The sequence below is a fragment of the Aegilops tauschii genome, chromosome 5 (genome assembly GCF_002575655.3).
Source record: "Aegilops tauschii subsp. strangulata cultivar AL8/78 chromosome 5, Aet v6.0, whole genome shotgun sequence".
NCBI lineage: Eukaryota > Viridiplantae > Streptophyta > Magnoliopsida > Poales > Poaceae > Aegilops > Aegilops tauschii.
In genome coordinates, this window is record NC_053039.3 from 213,453,635 (window position 1) to 213,470,800 (window position 17,166).

The 17,166-nt window shown below is 45.4% G+C and overlaps 1 protein-coding gene across 1 annotated transcript; it reads right to left on the reverse strand.

The window, feature by feature from the left end:
* Positions 1-951: 951 nt before the first annotated feature.
* Positions 952-2,292, reverse strand: LOC109786977 (myb-related protein 308). Its single transcript, XM_020345537.4, has 3 exons — positions 2,040-2,292; positions 1,808-1,937; positions 952-1,686 (listed from the first exon to the last, which is right to left on the reverse strand). The coding sequence occupies exons 1-3, from the start codon at positions 2,170-2,172 to the stop codon at positions 1,131-1,133; spliced, it is 819 nt and encodes a 272-aa protein (XP_020201126.1). The 5' UTR covers positions 2,173-2,292; the 3' UTR covers positions 952-1,130.
* Between the last annotated feature and the right edge of the window lie 14,874 nt (positions 2,293-17,166).

Consider the following 17,166-nt stretch of genomic DNA (forward strand, 5'->3'; position numbering starts at 1 on the left):
TTTTAAAATTTTGACCAATTTTACAGAAAAAAGTAGTAGCATATATGACATCAAATTGGTATATTATGAAAGTACATTTCACAACAAATCTACTAATACTAATTTAATGTCATAAATGCTGCTACTCTTCCCTATAAAGTTAGTCAAAGTTTTGAGACTTAAGACAAAAACTAAATACTCCCTCTTTTCCGGTTTATAGGGCTCAAATATGAAATCTCACCAACCAAGGTAGATGGTGAGTGGAGGAATGTATCTCGTACTTTACAAAACCACCCAAATTTAATGCGCCTCGGAATCTCAATAGGACATGGAGATGAGGCCTTTAAATTGAAAAAACGAAAAAATTAAGATAAGCCCTATAAACCGAATAAGAGGGAGCATACACTTATTCGCGGACGGAGGGAGTACGTAGTTAGCATTATGTGGAGTGGGCGTACCTACGATGATGTTCACGTCTTGCTTCTAAACAATATTTGCTCTTTTCTATAAAATTATAAAATTAAGGTGCATTTTTATGTACTACTTCATCCGTCCTAAAATAAATGTCCCAATTTTAGTACCTACACTACATTCGTAACAAAGCGCCGGCCGGAGAAGGTTACGGAAATGAAGTGGTAATGGACAAAAAGGTGTCACGAAGCAAAAGAACGAGGAAAGAAGGCGTTGAGCTCAACTACCAACGCAAATATGACTTCACCACCATAGCTAGCTGTGCCATGCATCAAAGAAAGAGGAAAGAACAATTAAAGCAGCATTGGTTCCGGTGAATAAAACCAGCAGCACGACAATTAAGCCAGACTGGGCTACAATCAAAGACTATAGCCGGTCTGGAACATGACAGTCAAGGGCCCCCATCGGTACGTTGTGGATTACAGGAAGCGATTTCTTTTACTCCTACTCAATTTTATGTCGAGCTACCCAATCTGTGGAAATTGTCGTAAAATCCATGTGTTAAAAAACTTGCAATCTAGACCAGGCATTAGAGAATGAAGGCAAACACAAAACTTCCTCCGATCAACTTACACAAAAATGCTCCGAAAAAACATAAATTTCAGTATAACTACGTACGCGCTTCTCTCTCTAATTAATCTGAGCTCTGACTTTCCGAAGCTAATATCTCGGTCTCTAAGCTATTGTACTTTAGGATCTCTGAAGAGCGAGGCATCAAGGAATCTTAACACTCCGGAGCTCGCCGGGTGCAAGGAAGAAGAAGACGAGGAACCGACACAGCTGCACCCCTCGCCGCCGTGCAACCCCAGCCGGTTCAAGCACAAGCATATCTTCTCCCTCTCCGAGTATCCCGTCCTAAGCACACCATCCGCTTCTCGGCTTAGGGGCGGCTGGCAGGGCGGGCTTATGGACAGGTTCAGGTCGATCATGCCCACGCCGAGGTTCCCCGCCAGTGACGGCGGCAAAGACACGCTGTCGTCGGCGTCGCTGCTGTGGCCGCTGGCATCGGGCGAGCAGCTGGAGCCGCCCGCGAGTTGGTGAGGGCTGGCGCCGCTCGCCACGACGGGGGACGAAGGCGTGTGCATCCCCTGCACGGCGGCGGTGCCAGCATTGAGCGGGCGGTGGGTCTGCGGGTCGACGCCGCGGGCGAGGAGCTTGCGCTTGACGTGCGTGTTCCAGTAGTTCTTGATCTCGTTGTCCGTCCTCCCCGGCAGCCTCCCGGCGATCAGCGACCACCTGCAAAGCAAGGAAGCCAATAATCAATATCACCGCCGTCCGCCATTACATCGCATCCGGCACATATATTTCAGTTCAGATTTTTCGATGGCCATAGCAAGCTGGGGCTTAGATGGTTTACTTGTTTCCGAGGAACTCGTGAAGCTTGATGATGAGCTCGTCCTCCTCGTCGGTGAAATTGCCGCGCTTAAGGTCCGGCCTCAGGTAGTTGATCCACCGCAGCCGGCAGCTCTTTCCGCAACGCAGCAACCCTACACGAGTACATGCACACGAATCAACATCACCTCCCACACGGCCGGCATGCATGCCAATGTTGAGTCCGCATACCAAATAAAGATAGGAGTATGTTGTACCTGCTGCTTTGGGGAGCGATCTCCAGCACCCTTCTCCATGGGCCTTGATGTGGGCGATGAGCCGCTGATCCTCCTCCTTGGTCCAGGCGCCCTTGTTGGTGTGCGCCTTCTCGCAGCACGCCGATCTCCCCATGTCCGCCGACGGCCGGCACGGCCCACAGCCCTAGGCGCAAGAGGGAGAGAGAGAGATCGGAGAAGTAGCTGGAGGAGACGGACGCAGAGCCAAGTGACGACTGTTGTTTAATCTCAGGGAGGAGAGAGGCGCTTATATGGTGGCGGAGAAGGAGGGGCGGAGGGAGAGAAAGCGGGGCGAGGTCGAGGTGGATGGAGAGAGATAGAGCGGAAAGGGTCCCATTCCCATTGACCCGGATCACTCCGAGACATTTGACCGAGTTGGTGTGAGGAGAGAGAGGAGGGGGTGAGTGAGTGGTTGCGGAGCCCCAGGGACGGATTTGGTAGGTTGGTAGGTAGGGAATGGCATGCTTCTGCTCCTGTCCGGAGCCCTCTCCCTCTTTTGTTTTTTTTTTTCTTTGTTTTTTTCCCTTTTTTTTTGCGCATCCCCCTCTCCCTCCCTTGTCCTATCTCATCGCTTCAATTGTTTGGTTTCATAGATAATAGCTCGCGCACTTGCAACCTGTGTCAATATTCTCACTTGCAACCTGTGTCAATATTCTAAGAAGTTCACTCTGATTATCTATTCGTATTAGTGTGATTGTATGAATAATTGTTTATCAAACCCGTGATTTACCTGCCTAAAATTTTTATTTGATAATCACTTATTTGGCAAGAACTTAATGTCTTGTCAAAGAAAACATAATTTATTTGTCAAGTGACAAATAAAAGACGAGAGGAAAAGAGGAATGCTGGATGAAGGACAAGGTGGACGATAGAACCTTATATTCTTTTGAAGTACATATACATTCAAAAGAATGTAATTTCTCGTGTGTTGCAATGGCAACATAGACTATAACATAATAATAAATGTCTTTTACGAGTAGACTAGAAGATAACTTCTCGTGCGTTGCAACGAAAACATACACATGCTAGTAGATTAGCCTGTGACTACACGTTTATTATTATGTTGATGCGTTAAAATCTTAGTAAGTTTTATCATAATTTACCTGTCATCTTATTGTTAAGCATTTATTTGATAAGAACTTATTTAGCAAGTTTTTCTACGCAATCACCATGATTTACTTGACATCTTATTGTTAATCATTATTTGGTGAAAATTTAATGACTTACCAAAGAAACGATTATTTATTTTGGAAAACTAATAAGGCGTGGGAGACAAATCAAAGATGGAAGGGGGAGGGAAGAGGAGGAAAGGGAAAAAACCTTACGTCCTTTTGAAGTACATATAAGTAGAGAATAATATATTTATTTTGTTTTGTTTTGTTCCCAGTTCCTGCCTAATATGCCCCTGTTGTCCTGAATCTCTATGATAGTAACTATTTTTAGCTATGGACTATGATACCTGGTGACAAAACAAAACGATTCGTGATTGGCTTGGCTTCATTGGAGATCTTGGGCCTGGCTTTCGACCCCCAAGTCTCTCGGTGGCATGGGTTTCCGTGATATGGCCCTCTTCAACCAAGCGATGCTGGGTAAGCAAGGGTGAAGACTCCTGACTGAACCTGGTTCCTTGTGTGCTAGAGTTTTGAAGGGGAGATACTATCCCAATAGCAGTTTCTGGAATGCCTCAGTGCCACGGACGGCTTCGGCCACGTGGCGTGGTATTATTCATGGTCGTGATCTTCTCAAGAGAGGAGTGCAGTGGGGGATCGGGGACGTGCGACAGACAAACATGCTTGCTGATCATTGGATCCCGTCTACTCCACCAAGTGTGCTGCAGCCCACCTCGCCTATTCCTGCTAAGGCCACTGTTCACTGCCTCATCGATGCTGACAGGAGGGCTTGGGACGAGGCGACTGTCAGAGCCTTCTTTCCTACTAGGGTGGTCGAGGAAATACTTCAAATCCCAGTCAATAGGAATGGAGGAACGGATTATGTGTGTTGGCCTTTCACAAGGTTTGGTGAATATACAGTCAGGTCTGCCTACAACTGGGCCAGAACAAGCCGGTTTATCTTGGACCGAAGCAGCAATGGTTTGGGTCAAAGTTCAGGTTGGCCGGCGGAGGAGAAACTATGGAAGGCTCTTTGGCATGTCAAGGTCCCCAATAAGATGAAAATTGTTCTCTAGCGCCTTGCTCATGATTGCTTACCACCGGGTGATCAACTCAGTCATCGTCAAGTTTCCACCAGGACGGACTGTCCTTTCTGTGGCAGAACGGAGCGAGTGGAGCATGCCCTGCTCTTCTGCCCTCATGCACGTGTTATGTGGGATGATATCAAAGGCTTCTTCCACATCAATCTCTGGCATTCATGCTTTTCTTCTCCCAAACAGTGGCTCTTCGACTTCCTCTCTGGGTGCTCGGATCTAGAGGCAACAGTCCTTACGGTTGCCATTTGGCATATTTGGGAAGCTCGGAATGTAGCGAGGAATGAACTTGTGGCGCCCCAGCCGAAGCATACTGCTGCCAGGGCAAAGGCCTGTATTGACCTTATCTTCTAACACCTATGAAATATCGTGGATGTCGCCTAGAGGGGGGTGAATAGGCGCTTTAAAATAATTATGGTTTAGGCTTGAACAAATGCGGAATAAACCTAGCGGTTAATTTGTCAAGCACAAACCTACAACAACTAGGCTCACCTATGTGCACCAACAACTTATGCTAAGCAAGATAAACTACTAGGTGATAGCAAGATATATGACAAGAAGCAATATGGCTATCACAAAGTAAAGTGCATAAGTAAAGAGCTCGGATAAGAGATAACCGAGGCACGCGGAGACGACGATGTATCCCGAAGTTCACACCCTTGCGGATGCTAATCTCCGTTTGGAGCGGTGTGGAGGCACAATGCTCCCCAAGAAGCCACTAGGGCCACCGTAATCTCCTCACGCCCTCGCACAATGCAAGATGCCGTGATTCCACTAAGGGACCCTTGAGGGCGGTCACCGAACCCGTACAAATGGCAACCCTTGGGGGCGGTCACCGAACCCGTACACTTTGGCAACCCTTGGGGGCGGTCACCGGTACCCGTCAAATTGCTCGGGGCGATCTCCACAACCTAATTGGAGACCCCGACGCTTGCCCGGAGCTTTACACCACAATGATTGAGCTCCGAACACCACCAACCGTCTAGGGCGCCCAAGCACCCAAGAGGAACAAGCTCAAGGGCACCAAGCACCCAAGAGTAATAAGCTTCTCAACTTGTAACTTCCACGTATCACCATGGAGAACTCAAACCGATGCACCAAATGCAATGGCAAGGGCACACGGAGTGCCCAAGTCCTTCTCTCTCAAATCCCATAGAAGCAACTAATGCTAGGGAAGAAAAAGAGAGGAAGAACAAGAAGGAGAACACCAAGAACTCCAAGATCTAGATCCAAGGGGTTCCCCTCACATAGAGGAGAAAGTGATTGGTGGAAATGTGGATCTAGATCTCCTCTCTCTTTTTCCTCAAAAACTAGCAAGAATCCATGGAGGGATTGAGAGTTAGAAAGCTCGAAGAAGGTCAACAATGGGGGAAGAACACGAGCTCCACGGATAAGGTCCATTGGGGAAGAAGACCTCCTTATATAGTGGGGGGAACAAACCAACCATTACCCCCACTTCAGCCCTGTAGAGAGCGGTACTACCGCTTGGCCAGCGGTACTACCGCTCCCCCTCGCGGTACTGCCGCTGGGCCTAGAGCGGTACTACCGCGGTGGCAGGGCGGTACTACCGCAAATGAGCGGTACTACGGCCCCCACTGCCGCGGCTAGTACTGTAAAACCCGACACGAAAACAGACCCCTCGAATCGAGGCGGTACTAGCACGAGACCACAGCGGTACTACGGCTGGGGGCTACCAGCGGTACTACCGCTCGGGAGCGGTACTACCGCTCCAGCCCGCGGTACTACCGCTAGAAAACCAAAACTGCCATAACTTCTGCATATGAGCTCCGAATTGAGCAAACTCAAGCTTGTTGGTTATAGTAAGAAGAGGCAGGGGAGGTATGCCAACAAGTAGAGGAGTGAAACCTCCAACCGAGAAGAACCGGCATAACCTCCAACATCGAAAACATCATAGAAGGTGCGAGTGAACTCCGTTTTCGATGAACTCGAGCTTGTCATCAAGATGACCATAAGCTCCAAAACTCACAAAGAGAAGAACCAACCAAGAACCAATAAAGATGATGCAAGGATGCAATGGTTTGAGCTCTCTATGAACGATACGATCAAGCTACTCATCGAGAGCCCCCCTTGATAGTACGGCAATCGATCCTATAACCCGGTCTCCCAACTACCATCATGAGACCGGTAAAATAGAAAACCTATCAAGAGCAAACCTTTGCCTTGCACATGGTCCACTTGAGCTAGATGATGACGATCTTGACTCCCTCAAGTTGGACCACCTTTCTTGGTTGCGTTGGCTCGATGAAGACTAGTTGATTGCTCCCCCATGCTCCACTATGGGTGAGCCACTCTTCCGCACATCTTCACAAGTCCATTGTCACCACAATGGACGGCAAGCTTCAAGCATTTGATCTCTTCATGATGCTTCACTTGAACTTGCACACCGCAACATCTTCACAAGTCCATTGTCACCACAATGGACGGCAAGCTTCAAGCATTTGATCTCTTCATGATGCTTCACTTGAACTTGCACACCGCAACCTAACCCCACAAAGAACTCTCACGAAGATCATGGGTTAGTACACAAAGCGTAATTGACAATGCTTACCACACCATGGGATCGCTTGATCCCTCTCGGTACATCTTCTACGCTTTGTGAGTTGATCAAGTTGATTCACTCTTGACTTAGTCTTGATAAACCATTAATCTTTTCAACTCTCTTCATTTGGATGATGTCTTGAAGATATACATGAATGATCACACAATCTTCTTCTCCAAGACATGCTTGCAATAAGCTCAACTCTCACATGACCAATCTTTGGATAATTCCTTAATAACACCTTGGTCACCACTTAAACTCCTTGAAACCAACACATGGACTTCAAGAAATGCCTATGGACAAATCCTTCAAATATAACTCAAGGCAACCATTAGTCCATATACATTGTCATCAATTACTAAAACCAAACATGGGGGCACCGCATGTTCTTTCAACCTATACGAACATGTTCCTGCTCCCGGGTGTGAGACCTCCTCTTCTGGTTGTCTTTGGTCTCCGCCGCCGCAGGGTACAGTGGTGGCTTTCTGTGATGCTGCGGTGTCGGAAGAGCTGGGCAAATCTGCTTTGGGTGTGGTGATGCTTGACCATGCGGGGCGATGTGTGGCGGCATGTTCTGAGCCTCTTTGGGGCGCACGGTCTCCTGAGATGGTTGAGGCCATGGCGCTCCGGTGTGCTGTCATCTTGGCTCGTGAGGAGGGCTTCTCCAATGTCTCCTTCAACACTGATTGCCTCTCAGTGGTGCAGCGTCTTTCGTCTTCCTCCAGAGATCGATCGGTGGTGGGATCCGTTCTTTTGGAGGTTAAGATCATGGCAAACGGCCTCTCTTCTACTTGCTTCCAGCATGTTCGTCGGCAATGTAATGTTTTAGCTCATATCCTAGCTAGATCTAGTTTGAACTCTTCTAGTCTTTGTATTTTCCGTTCTGCTCCGGATTGCATCCGGGAGACTCTGTGTAAGTTTATTGCTTAATCAATAAAGGCCGACGTTCTCTCTAAAAAAACCGACTCATGATCACTATTGTCCCATGCTCGTTTTCATCGATTCTTCCCTTCTCTCAAAAACCGTAGCTACTAATAGTAACCATTGGTTTTTTTCCATTGTATTCCTTTCTAGTCACAAAACAACACGAAAAAGAACAAAGTACTAGAAAGGGACTTGAACCGGATCTATTTAACAGCTACTAAGCCCAATAACCAACGCCAACCATCTTTACTTGTTGTTTGATGTACATAAATAAGAGTATTTGAATCCTTCTTGTTTCTATCATATCACCAAAAATAATAATTTTAGGAATGGTAACTTTTGCATGAGCGTGTGATAACTATGAGCTGAGCAGCCTGGTAACTTTACCTGATAAGGTTGCTAATATAGCATGAGAAGGCTATAAACTATATCATGAGAAGCATGGTAACTTTACACATAAGATACCGAGTAGGTTTCAACAAACCCCCCTCCCATTGAAAAAGTTACCATGATGTTTGAATGCAAGTAATCAGGTCTGCGGCGCGTAAATTACCATCCAATTTACACAGAATTTATCTAGGGGGGGGGGGTACATTTCAACAACAAAAAAACACCAGGTCAAAATTACCATGGTGTTTGTACGTAAGTTGTCAGGTTTATGGTGTGAAAATTACCATGTTGTTTACACAGAAATTATCAGGGGTATGTTTCGGAAACTTTTCCCTCCCTGGGTGAAAAGTTAGCACAATGTTGGAACGTAACTTATCAGGTCCGTGGTGCGTAAATTATCATGCTATTTACATAGAAGTTATCGGGGTTATGTTTTAACAAAAAAAAAATCCTCGGGTCAAAGTTATAATGGTGTTTACACATGCAGTTATCGTTGTTTCATCATCTTCCCTTCCCCTGTCAAAGTTATCGGATATGCGGCAAGTAAAAGTACCATGCTACTCCCCACACCCAAGTCAAAGTTCGACGGTGTTTGCACGTAAGTTACCATGTGTGGCATCCCAAATTAATATGAATGATAGACTACTCATGTCAACAAGGTGCACCTTCTTTTCCGAGAGCCCACACGAAAGGAACCTAAAAGTTAAGCGTGCTTCATATTTTTACTTGACACGGAGTATTTAGAGAGAAAGTTACCGGGGTATGTTTTCAATAACTTCTGTTTAACTAGCATGGTATTTTAGACATTAGTTACCGAAGAATGTTTAGATAACTTTTACCCAAGTCAAAGTTCAAGAGTGTTTGCACGTAAGTTATCATGTGTGACATCTCAGCTTAATAGGAATGATAGACTACTCATATCAACAAGTTTTACCTTATTTTCTGGGAGCCCACCTGAAAAGAACTTCAAAACTAAGCATGTTTAACTTGGAGCAATTCGACAATTGGTGACCGAATGGGAAAGTTGATCCCGCGTGCGCACGAGTGAGGACAAAGAGCATAACAAAGACTATTGTTGGTCTATAGGTCCAGTCTATATCCCAGGCGCAACAGCCAAGAATTGGGGGGGGGGGGGTGGACCGGTGGGTTTGGTCGGGGTATTACAATTTGTATCAGAGTTGACCCTCACGGTTACACGGGTGTGTGAGGGTCAGTGATGAATACACGCGGCACAAGTAAATTCTGCCACTGGTGCGCACAAACGTGTGCCAAGATGGAATGTTCCTGGGACGACAGAGATGTGGTTTCCTTTGGGAGGGGGGTGTTACATCCCGGTTTAATAGGAATGATAGAATACTCATATCAACAAGGTGCACTTTTTCCCTAAGAGCCCACCCGAAAGAACCTCAAAGTTAAGAGTGCTTGGCTTGGAGTAATTTGAGATAGTTGTCCAACTAGAAGTTGATCTCAGATGCGCATGAGTGAGAACAAAGTGCGCAGAAAAGACTAGTATTGATCGGTGAGACCAATTTATATCCTAGACTTAACTGCCAGGAATCCGTGGGTGGACTGGTGGGTTTGGCCCGGGGTTACACCATGATGATGACCAATAAGGCAGCGTGATGTGTCTCATCCTCATCTATAGTTTGGTGATGTAAAGGCCAAAGACACAAGATTCTGGATTTGATTACTAGTTTAATAATAAAGAAGGTTCGTTTAATATAGACAAATGATCTAACCCCTACATTACATGGAAAAGGCTTATAGGTGGCCTCAGATCAGTGGTTAACGCCTTCAAGTACCCGTCACTGTTATTTTTGAAAAGTAGCAGTGGCGGGTAAATATAAGCGCTCGCCACTAAAACCATGCAAGTAGTGGCGGCCAGAAACACTCGCCCGCTAGTCGTAAACTCTTTCAAATTTGACCACGTGGTGAAAGCGAGCAGTGGCGGACGCCTTGAAATTGCCTATCACTGATTTGGCATGCAATAGTGTGGTGGGCCAAAACAATGTCCCCCACAGCAATATTTCGGTAATCCGCTCCAACCTAACTCAAAATTTCCAGAAAGTTAGTGGTGGTGGGCTCTTTTCGACCTCCACCACTCATTCGTTAGATCCAATTTTTTTTAAGAAAATCATCATTACCAAACCTAGAATATTCTCAAATTTGGGCATGGTGCTTTGGATGGAGTGTATTACTAATGGAAAATGTTTGAACTCCTAATGATTAAAATAAATGGAGGAAGGTGGTGATTTCCGTTCGAAACCCTAACACTTTGTGGGAGAGTCTTTACTTTGTACATGAAGTACGTCGAGTTTTTGCCATAACACTGGTAATTTTTTTACCATATAATTTACGGGTATTATAAAGATACCATGACAGGTTTGATCTCTTTCCGAGCTCACTTGTACGCTAAAAGATTTTCTCCCTTTTTAGTGGCCGAAAAATCAGTTAATATCTCACAAATAGCAGGCCAACTCGAAAAGACGCCAACTTTGAAAATGGGGCTTTCGATGGTGTGTATTAATCAAAGGAAAAGTTTGAAGTTCAAATGTTTTTAAAAATAGATTTTAGTGTGGTAGGATGTGGTTCAAAAACTTAGTTGTGGCAGGTCCCAAGCGACACCAGCCACTCGAACGTAGCTATGGCGGATATTCGCTGTCGCTCGTCACTGCTATCTACCACTTTATCCACCAAACCTGCTCACACCCGCAGCCACGCACACCTTATCCATAAACACACAGTCTTTCTTCCTCTCGCTCTTCGTGTCGCTGCTGTCGCCAGCGGCCTTCGACGTTGCCACCGTTGCGGTCGCCATTCGCCGCCTCCAACATCGTCGCCTTCCCCGTCTTCCCCGCCACCCGCGTCGTCCGTTGTCGCCTCGAATATCCTCACCCTCGCCATCCACTGCCACCTCTAGCGTCCTCGCCCTCACTATTGCCCCCGCCTTCCACTGCCTCCAACATTGTCGGTGTTCCCGTCGACCTCGACGTCCGCCGCCACCATTGTCCTTGCCGCCCCACCCCCCGGTCGTCTCCCTCTGCCCCCGTAACCATACCTCTCTCTCTCTCTCTTATTGTAGAGTGTAGTTGTTCTTGGTTATTCTAATCATAAATTTACAACATTTTCTTACTGTAGTAAAAGTTTATTATAGGATGTACTATAGTAGAAGTTTGCTATCTATAGTTGTGATAATGAATAACTTTCTTTTTACACTAGTAAAAGTTTGGACGCGGCATTTTTGCTCCGGGGCTCAGATGAGCCCGGAAGTGAATGGTAAATTTGTTTAAAATACTAGAAAAATTCTGATTTTTTATGGTGGAAGATGCTTGAGACAAATTTAAGAGTATTTGGACATCTGTGTAGCTCTTTGAAAAAAAGAGAAGTTCAGGGTTTATGAAAAAGTTTACTGTTTGTGCACTGTTTGGACCTGATTTAATTATTTGGCTAAGGGTTACTCCAATGTCCGAATGCTCTGAACTTGGCACGGACATCACACACTCAAGCATATTTTACCATAATTTTTTTGGAAGTTTTTGAATTTTTCTAGAATTTTTTCGAACTTACTGTTGATAAGGTATAGATGAGCTCGGAAGCCGAATTGGATATTCGTAAAATTTTATAATAGTTATATTTATTCTAGTGACATTGTGTAGTTGTTTCTAGTTGTTGTTTAGTGTACCATATTTTATTCATGATGCAGGTATCCATAGTGAGTACCAACGTTTTAGCGGAATGTTCATTAAGTTCCGTTCGTTTAATTTCTGACACTCAATATGTCCAATTTCTAGCAAAGGTCATGCTGATTTTTTTCCGTAATTTTTTAACCTTTTTTCGGAATATACTTATTTTTTTTCTTCAGGTGGAAAATACTCACTCTTAATCCACCACTGAGATGGGTGTTGTTCTAAGAGGAGGACATCGAGTGTTGTTGTAGGGGTCATCCTTCTTCTCTTCCTTTGAGATCTTGGTAATGAAGGAGGAGAAGATGAAGGACGGCCATCACCGACAATTAAAATAACAGTCAGTGAGTGAGTGTACATCATATATACAACTACTTGAGAGATGAACCGGCTGCTGTCGTAGGGGGTCATTCTTCTCCTTCCCCTCCTCTGAGACCTTGGTAAAGCAGTAGGAGAGGGTGAAGAACGACCAGCACCGATGATCAAAGTACCAATCAAGGAGTGTTCAACTATGTAGAACGACTTAAAAGTGAGAAGTGTCCAACATATGTAGAACCACTTAAGAGTGAGAAGTGTCCACCCGAAGAACAGATATCGACTGTTTTCGTAAACAGTTTTATCTTGTTCGATGGTAGAAAAAATATAGTGTCGCGGGAATGCTTATATTTGTTATTCTCATAAATATTATTTCATTAAAGTTTTTTAATGTGATTTCGAAGGAGAAGTTGAGACGCCTCGTTAGGACTCCTACAGCCGTAGACACCGTCGCGAGGGTGGCTGAGTACACGGAGACCATGCTCGCCTATGCCGAGAGCGCTCGAGCAGCTACCGAGAGCGCTACATCATCTGCCGAGAAAGTGAGAGCACTGGGCAACCACCGAGAGGGCGCGAGTAGCCGCCGAAGCTGCGAGGACCGCCCAAGCCGAGATCATGAAGATGTTTGGAGGCGAGGAGAGCTCATTACAGAGCTGAACGTTTGCTTGTGAACTACTAGTGCACTGCCTTTATGTGATCTATATGAATGTTGCATTTGAACTTAATTTCTATGTTGCCATGACAGGGTTGAACTTTTGCATCTGGACTACTAGCATCAGCGAGCATGCACACATGTTGATATGGTGCAAGGCATGACATGAGCATCTCTTGGATGTTCGAATTTAAAACATATGCATGTCTTGGTCTTGTTTGATTCCCTTGAACAATTAGTCCTCGCATCTTCACCCGAGGTTTGTGTATGTCTTGTGTAATCCTGCATATAATAAAATATTGTGTGGTATTTCTGTTTCGGATAACAAAATAATAATTCATATTTCATATAATCTCCATCAAAATCCACCTGATAATTATGCTTACGCATAACAATTAGGGTTATATCTATAGGGGCTTTGTCCATATCACTGCCTTTATGTGATTTGTATGATCAATGCTAACGTAATTTCTATGTTGCTATGAAGATTGCTATATGACTTTGCTATATGTAACTGGATAACTATGAAATTGACTTGTTAGCTTGTTTGTTTATCTTCGTAGATGAAGTGGTATGTGGTGCACTATGGAAAAAATTTAGGAGTATAATTCATGGAGAAATGCAATGAACAAGTGGATGGTTACGAGAACAACTACTATAAAGGATAAAAAAACTAAAAGAGGAGCAGAGGATCGTTACTTCAACTTCGTCCTCACAGAGAAAATCAACCATGAAGTATGCAAGTCCCTATGGATGAGTAAAGAATTTCATAATCTTTATCCAGTTCATTATATATATTTTTAACTTGAGGATAGTGGGAGAGGCTCCCATTGATTTTATCCAGTTCATTGTCATTACGGTGTTGTTGTTATCATGAGGTCGTATATGTACGTAAGATGCAACATGGACTTTGCTGAGAAGGCTATGTGTACTTACTTATGATGTTGTTGTGTGAATTGTAGTCTAATGCGTACATCTATTGTATTGCATTTGGATTGACATTATGATAAAATGTGATAATGCTAATCTGCCATACATCTATTGTAATGTACATAAATACGTCAGCTATTGTTTAATGCTTGGTTTTGTAATAGCGGCGGAGAACTAAAAGTGCTGCCGACTAGACATATTGTTGTGGCGGGTGCCAGGCAAGGCCCGCCACTGTAACTACATTTCCCAGTGGCGGGCGACTAGATAATCCCGCCACTACAGAGTTACTACCGGTGGCAGGCGCGCGCCCGCTACTGATGCCATGTTAGAAGTGGCGGGACGTCAGTGGCTGGCGCCCCGAAGAGCCTCGCCCGTCACTGTTGGGCTTTTGGCGCCTCACACTGCTAGGCATTCCTGCACTAGTGCAAGTTTTCCTTTCACTTAATAGAAAACATGCAGTGGTTAGTTGGTTATTGTGGTAATGTGGGTGATTGGTCTGTTTCAAGCGACCCGAATTCAAAGCTTCACATCTGCATTTTTTCCTAAGAAAAAACCACCTAATAAGGAAACATAAAATCCCACCCGGTAGAAGCGGGGGTACTTGGCTGGGTGGGAGAGAGAAAAACGAAAGAGAGAGGGGAGCGGAGATCTTGGTAAGAAAGATTGAATGTTTTGCGCGTGTGGGATGTGAAACTAATGGTGAACGAGGCGTTCGGATCTGTTCTAATAATAAGGTGGTTCGCCATATACAAATTTGTTTAGTTATTCTCTTCAATTGATATGCCGAAAGTTGTTGTTTAAGTTGGTAAATGTTTTGCGAACCAACCCGTGAGTAGATGGTTAGGAGTATAGTGGTATCCCAGCCCACCAGGATTGAAGTCCTAGACTTAACACTGGTGCTCGCATTTTCTGGATTTATTTCAGACTTTTCGCCGATGTGCGTTCAGTGGGAGGAGACATTCCTGTCGACTATGAAAGCATCTTTGACGACTTCGTCAATTTCAAGATGATGTGCCGACTCAGTCTCTCGGAGGTGCTCATAACGGTAGGATGTGCGTGCATGCATAAGGGGTGAGTGCATGTGCATATGTATGACCGTCTGCGTCTGTACTCTATTAAAAAATTGATAAGTACTTTGTTGTTAGAGAGTCTCTAGCGGATCCTATTTTAGCGGACCCTTCAAAAATTATATTTGAGAAATAAAATTTAGTTTTAAAAGCTGAAGTGCTATACCAGGCCCCTAGAACCTTAACTGAAGGAAATATACCCTAGAGGCAATAATAAAGTTATTATTTATTTCCTTATATCATGATAAATGTTTATTATTCATGCTAGAATTGTATTAACCGGAAACATGATACATGTGTGAATACATAGACAAAACAGAGTGTCACTAGTATGCCTCTACTTGACTAGCTCGTTAATCAAAGATGGTTATGTTTCCTAGCCATAGACAAAGAGTTGTCATTTGATTAACGGGATCACATCATTAGGAGAATGATGTGATTGACTTGACCCATTCCGTTAGCTTAGCACTTGATCGTTTAGTATGTTGCTATTGCTTTATTTATGACTTATACATGTTCCTATGGCTATGAGATTATGCAACTCCCGTTTACCGGAGGAACACTTTGTGTGCTACCAAACGTCACAACGTAACTGAGTGATTATAAAGGTGCTCTACAGGTGTCTCCGAAGGTACTTGTTGGGTTGGCGTATTTCGAGATTAGGATTTGTCACTCCGATTGTCGGAGAGGCATCTCTGGGACCACTCGATAATGCACATCACTTAAGCCTTGCAAGCATTGCAACTAATGAGTTAGTTGCGGGATGATGTATTACGGAACGAGTAAAGAGACTTGTCGGTAACGAGATTGAACTAGGTATTGAGATACCGACAATCGAATCTCGGGCAAGTAACATACTGATGACAAAGGGAACAACGTATGTTGTTATGCGGTCTGACCGATAAAGATCTTCGTAGAATACGTGGGAGCCAATATGAGCATCCAGGTTCCGCTATTGGTTATTGACCGGAGACGTGTCTCGGTCATGTCTACATAGTTCTCGAACCCGTAGGGTCCGCACGCTTAAAGTTTCGATGACAGTTATATTATGAGTTTATGAGTTTTGATGTACCGAAGGTTGTTCGGAGTCCCGGATGTGATCACGGACATAACGAGGAGTCTCGAAATAGTCGAGACATGAAGATTGATATATTGGATGACTATATTCGGACACCGGAATGGTTCCGGGGGTTATCGGATATATACCGGAGTACCGGGGGGTTACCGGAACCCCCCCGGAGGCTATTGGGCCTCATGGGCCCAATTGGTGGAAGAGGAGAGGCGGCCAAGGGGCAGCCGCGCGCCCCTCCCCCCAAGTCCGAATTGGACAAGGAGGGGGGGCGGCGCCCCCTTTCCTTTCCCCCTCTCTCCTTCCCTCTCCTCTCCTAGTCCAACAAGGAAAAGGGAGGGAGTCCTATCCCCGGTGGGAGTAGGACTCCTCCTGGCGTGCCTCCTCCTGGCCGGCCGCACCTCCCCCCTTGCTCCTTTATATACGGGGCAGGGGGCACCCTAGAGACACAACAATTGATTTGATCTTTTAGCCGTGTGCGGTGCCTCCCTCCACCATAGTCCACCTCGATAACACTGTAGCGGTGCTTAGGCGAAGCCCTGCGTCGGTAGAACATCATCATCGTCACCACGCCGTCGTGCTGACGAAACTCTCACTCAACACTCGGCTGGATTGGAGTTCGAGGGGCGTCATCCGGCTGAACGTGTGCTGAACTCGGAGGTGCCGTGCGTTCGGTACTTGATCGGTCGGATCGTGAAGACGTACGACTACATCAACCGCGTTGTGCCAACGCTTCCGCTTTCGGTCTATGAGGGTACGTTGACAACACTCTCCCCTCTCGTTGCTATGCATCACCATGATCTTGCGTGTGCGTAGGAATTTTTTTGAAATTACTACGTTCCCCAACATTAACTTCTTCCAAATTGGACACTTAAAACTCAACCTTCTAGACTACATTTGCTTTAGAGGTGCTTAGTCTGAGCTAAAATAGGTAGACGCTTCTCCTCCCATATTCTTTTTCATGGCGTGACGATTGACACACTGGTCGATTGTACATCTACAGTTATAAAACCCATCGTCGCAACCTCGAAATCCTAGCCTGCCCCATCGCATCCATTTTTTCCCTCGTCGTCCCTAATGCGGACCTCTTCCGCCGCCGATTTCGGTTGTCGCCACGACCTTCCTCGAGATCAAGGGGCACATCTGCTGATTGAGCTCTGTCGCCTCACCTACGCCCCCACCGCTCCCTGTGCAGACAACAATCATCATCCTCATCCGTGCGCCATCTTCCTTGACTCCGATACCCCCGAGCTCCAGCACCTCCTCCCCTTGCCACCACACCATCATTTACGACACTTCCAGCTCCCTACCGTAGC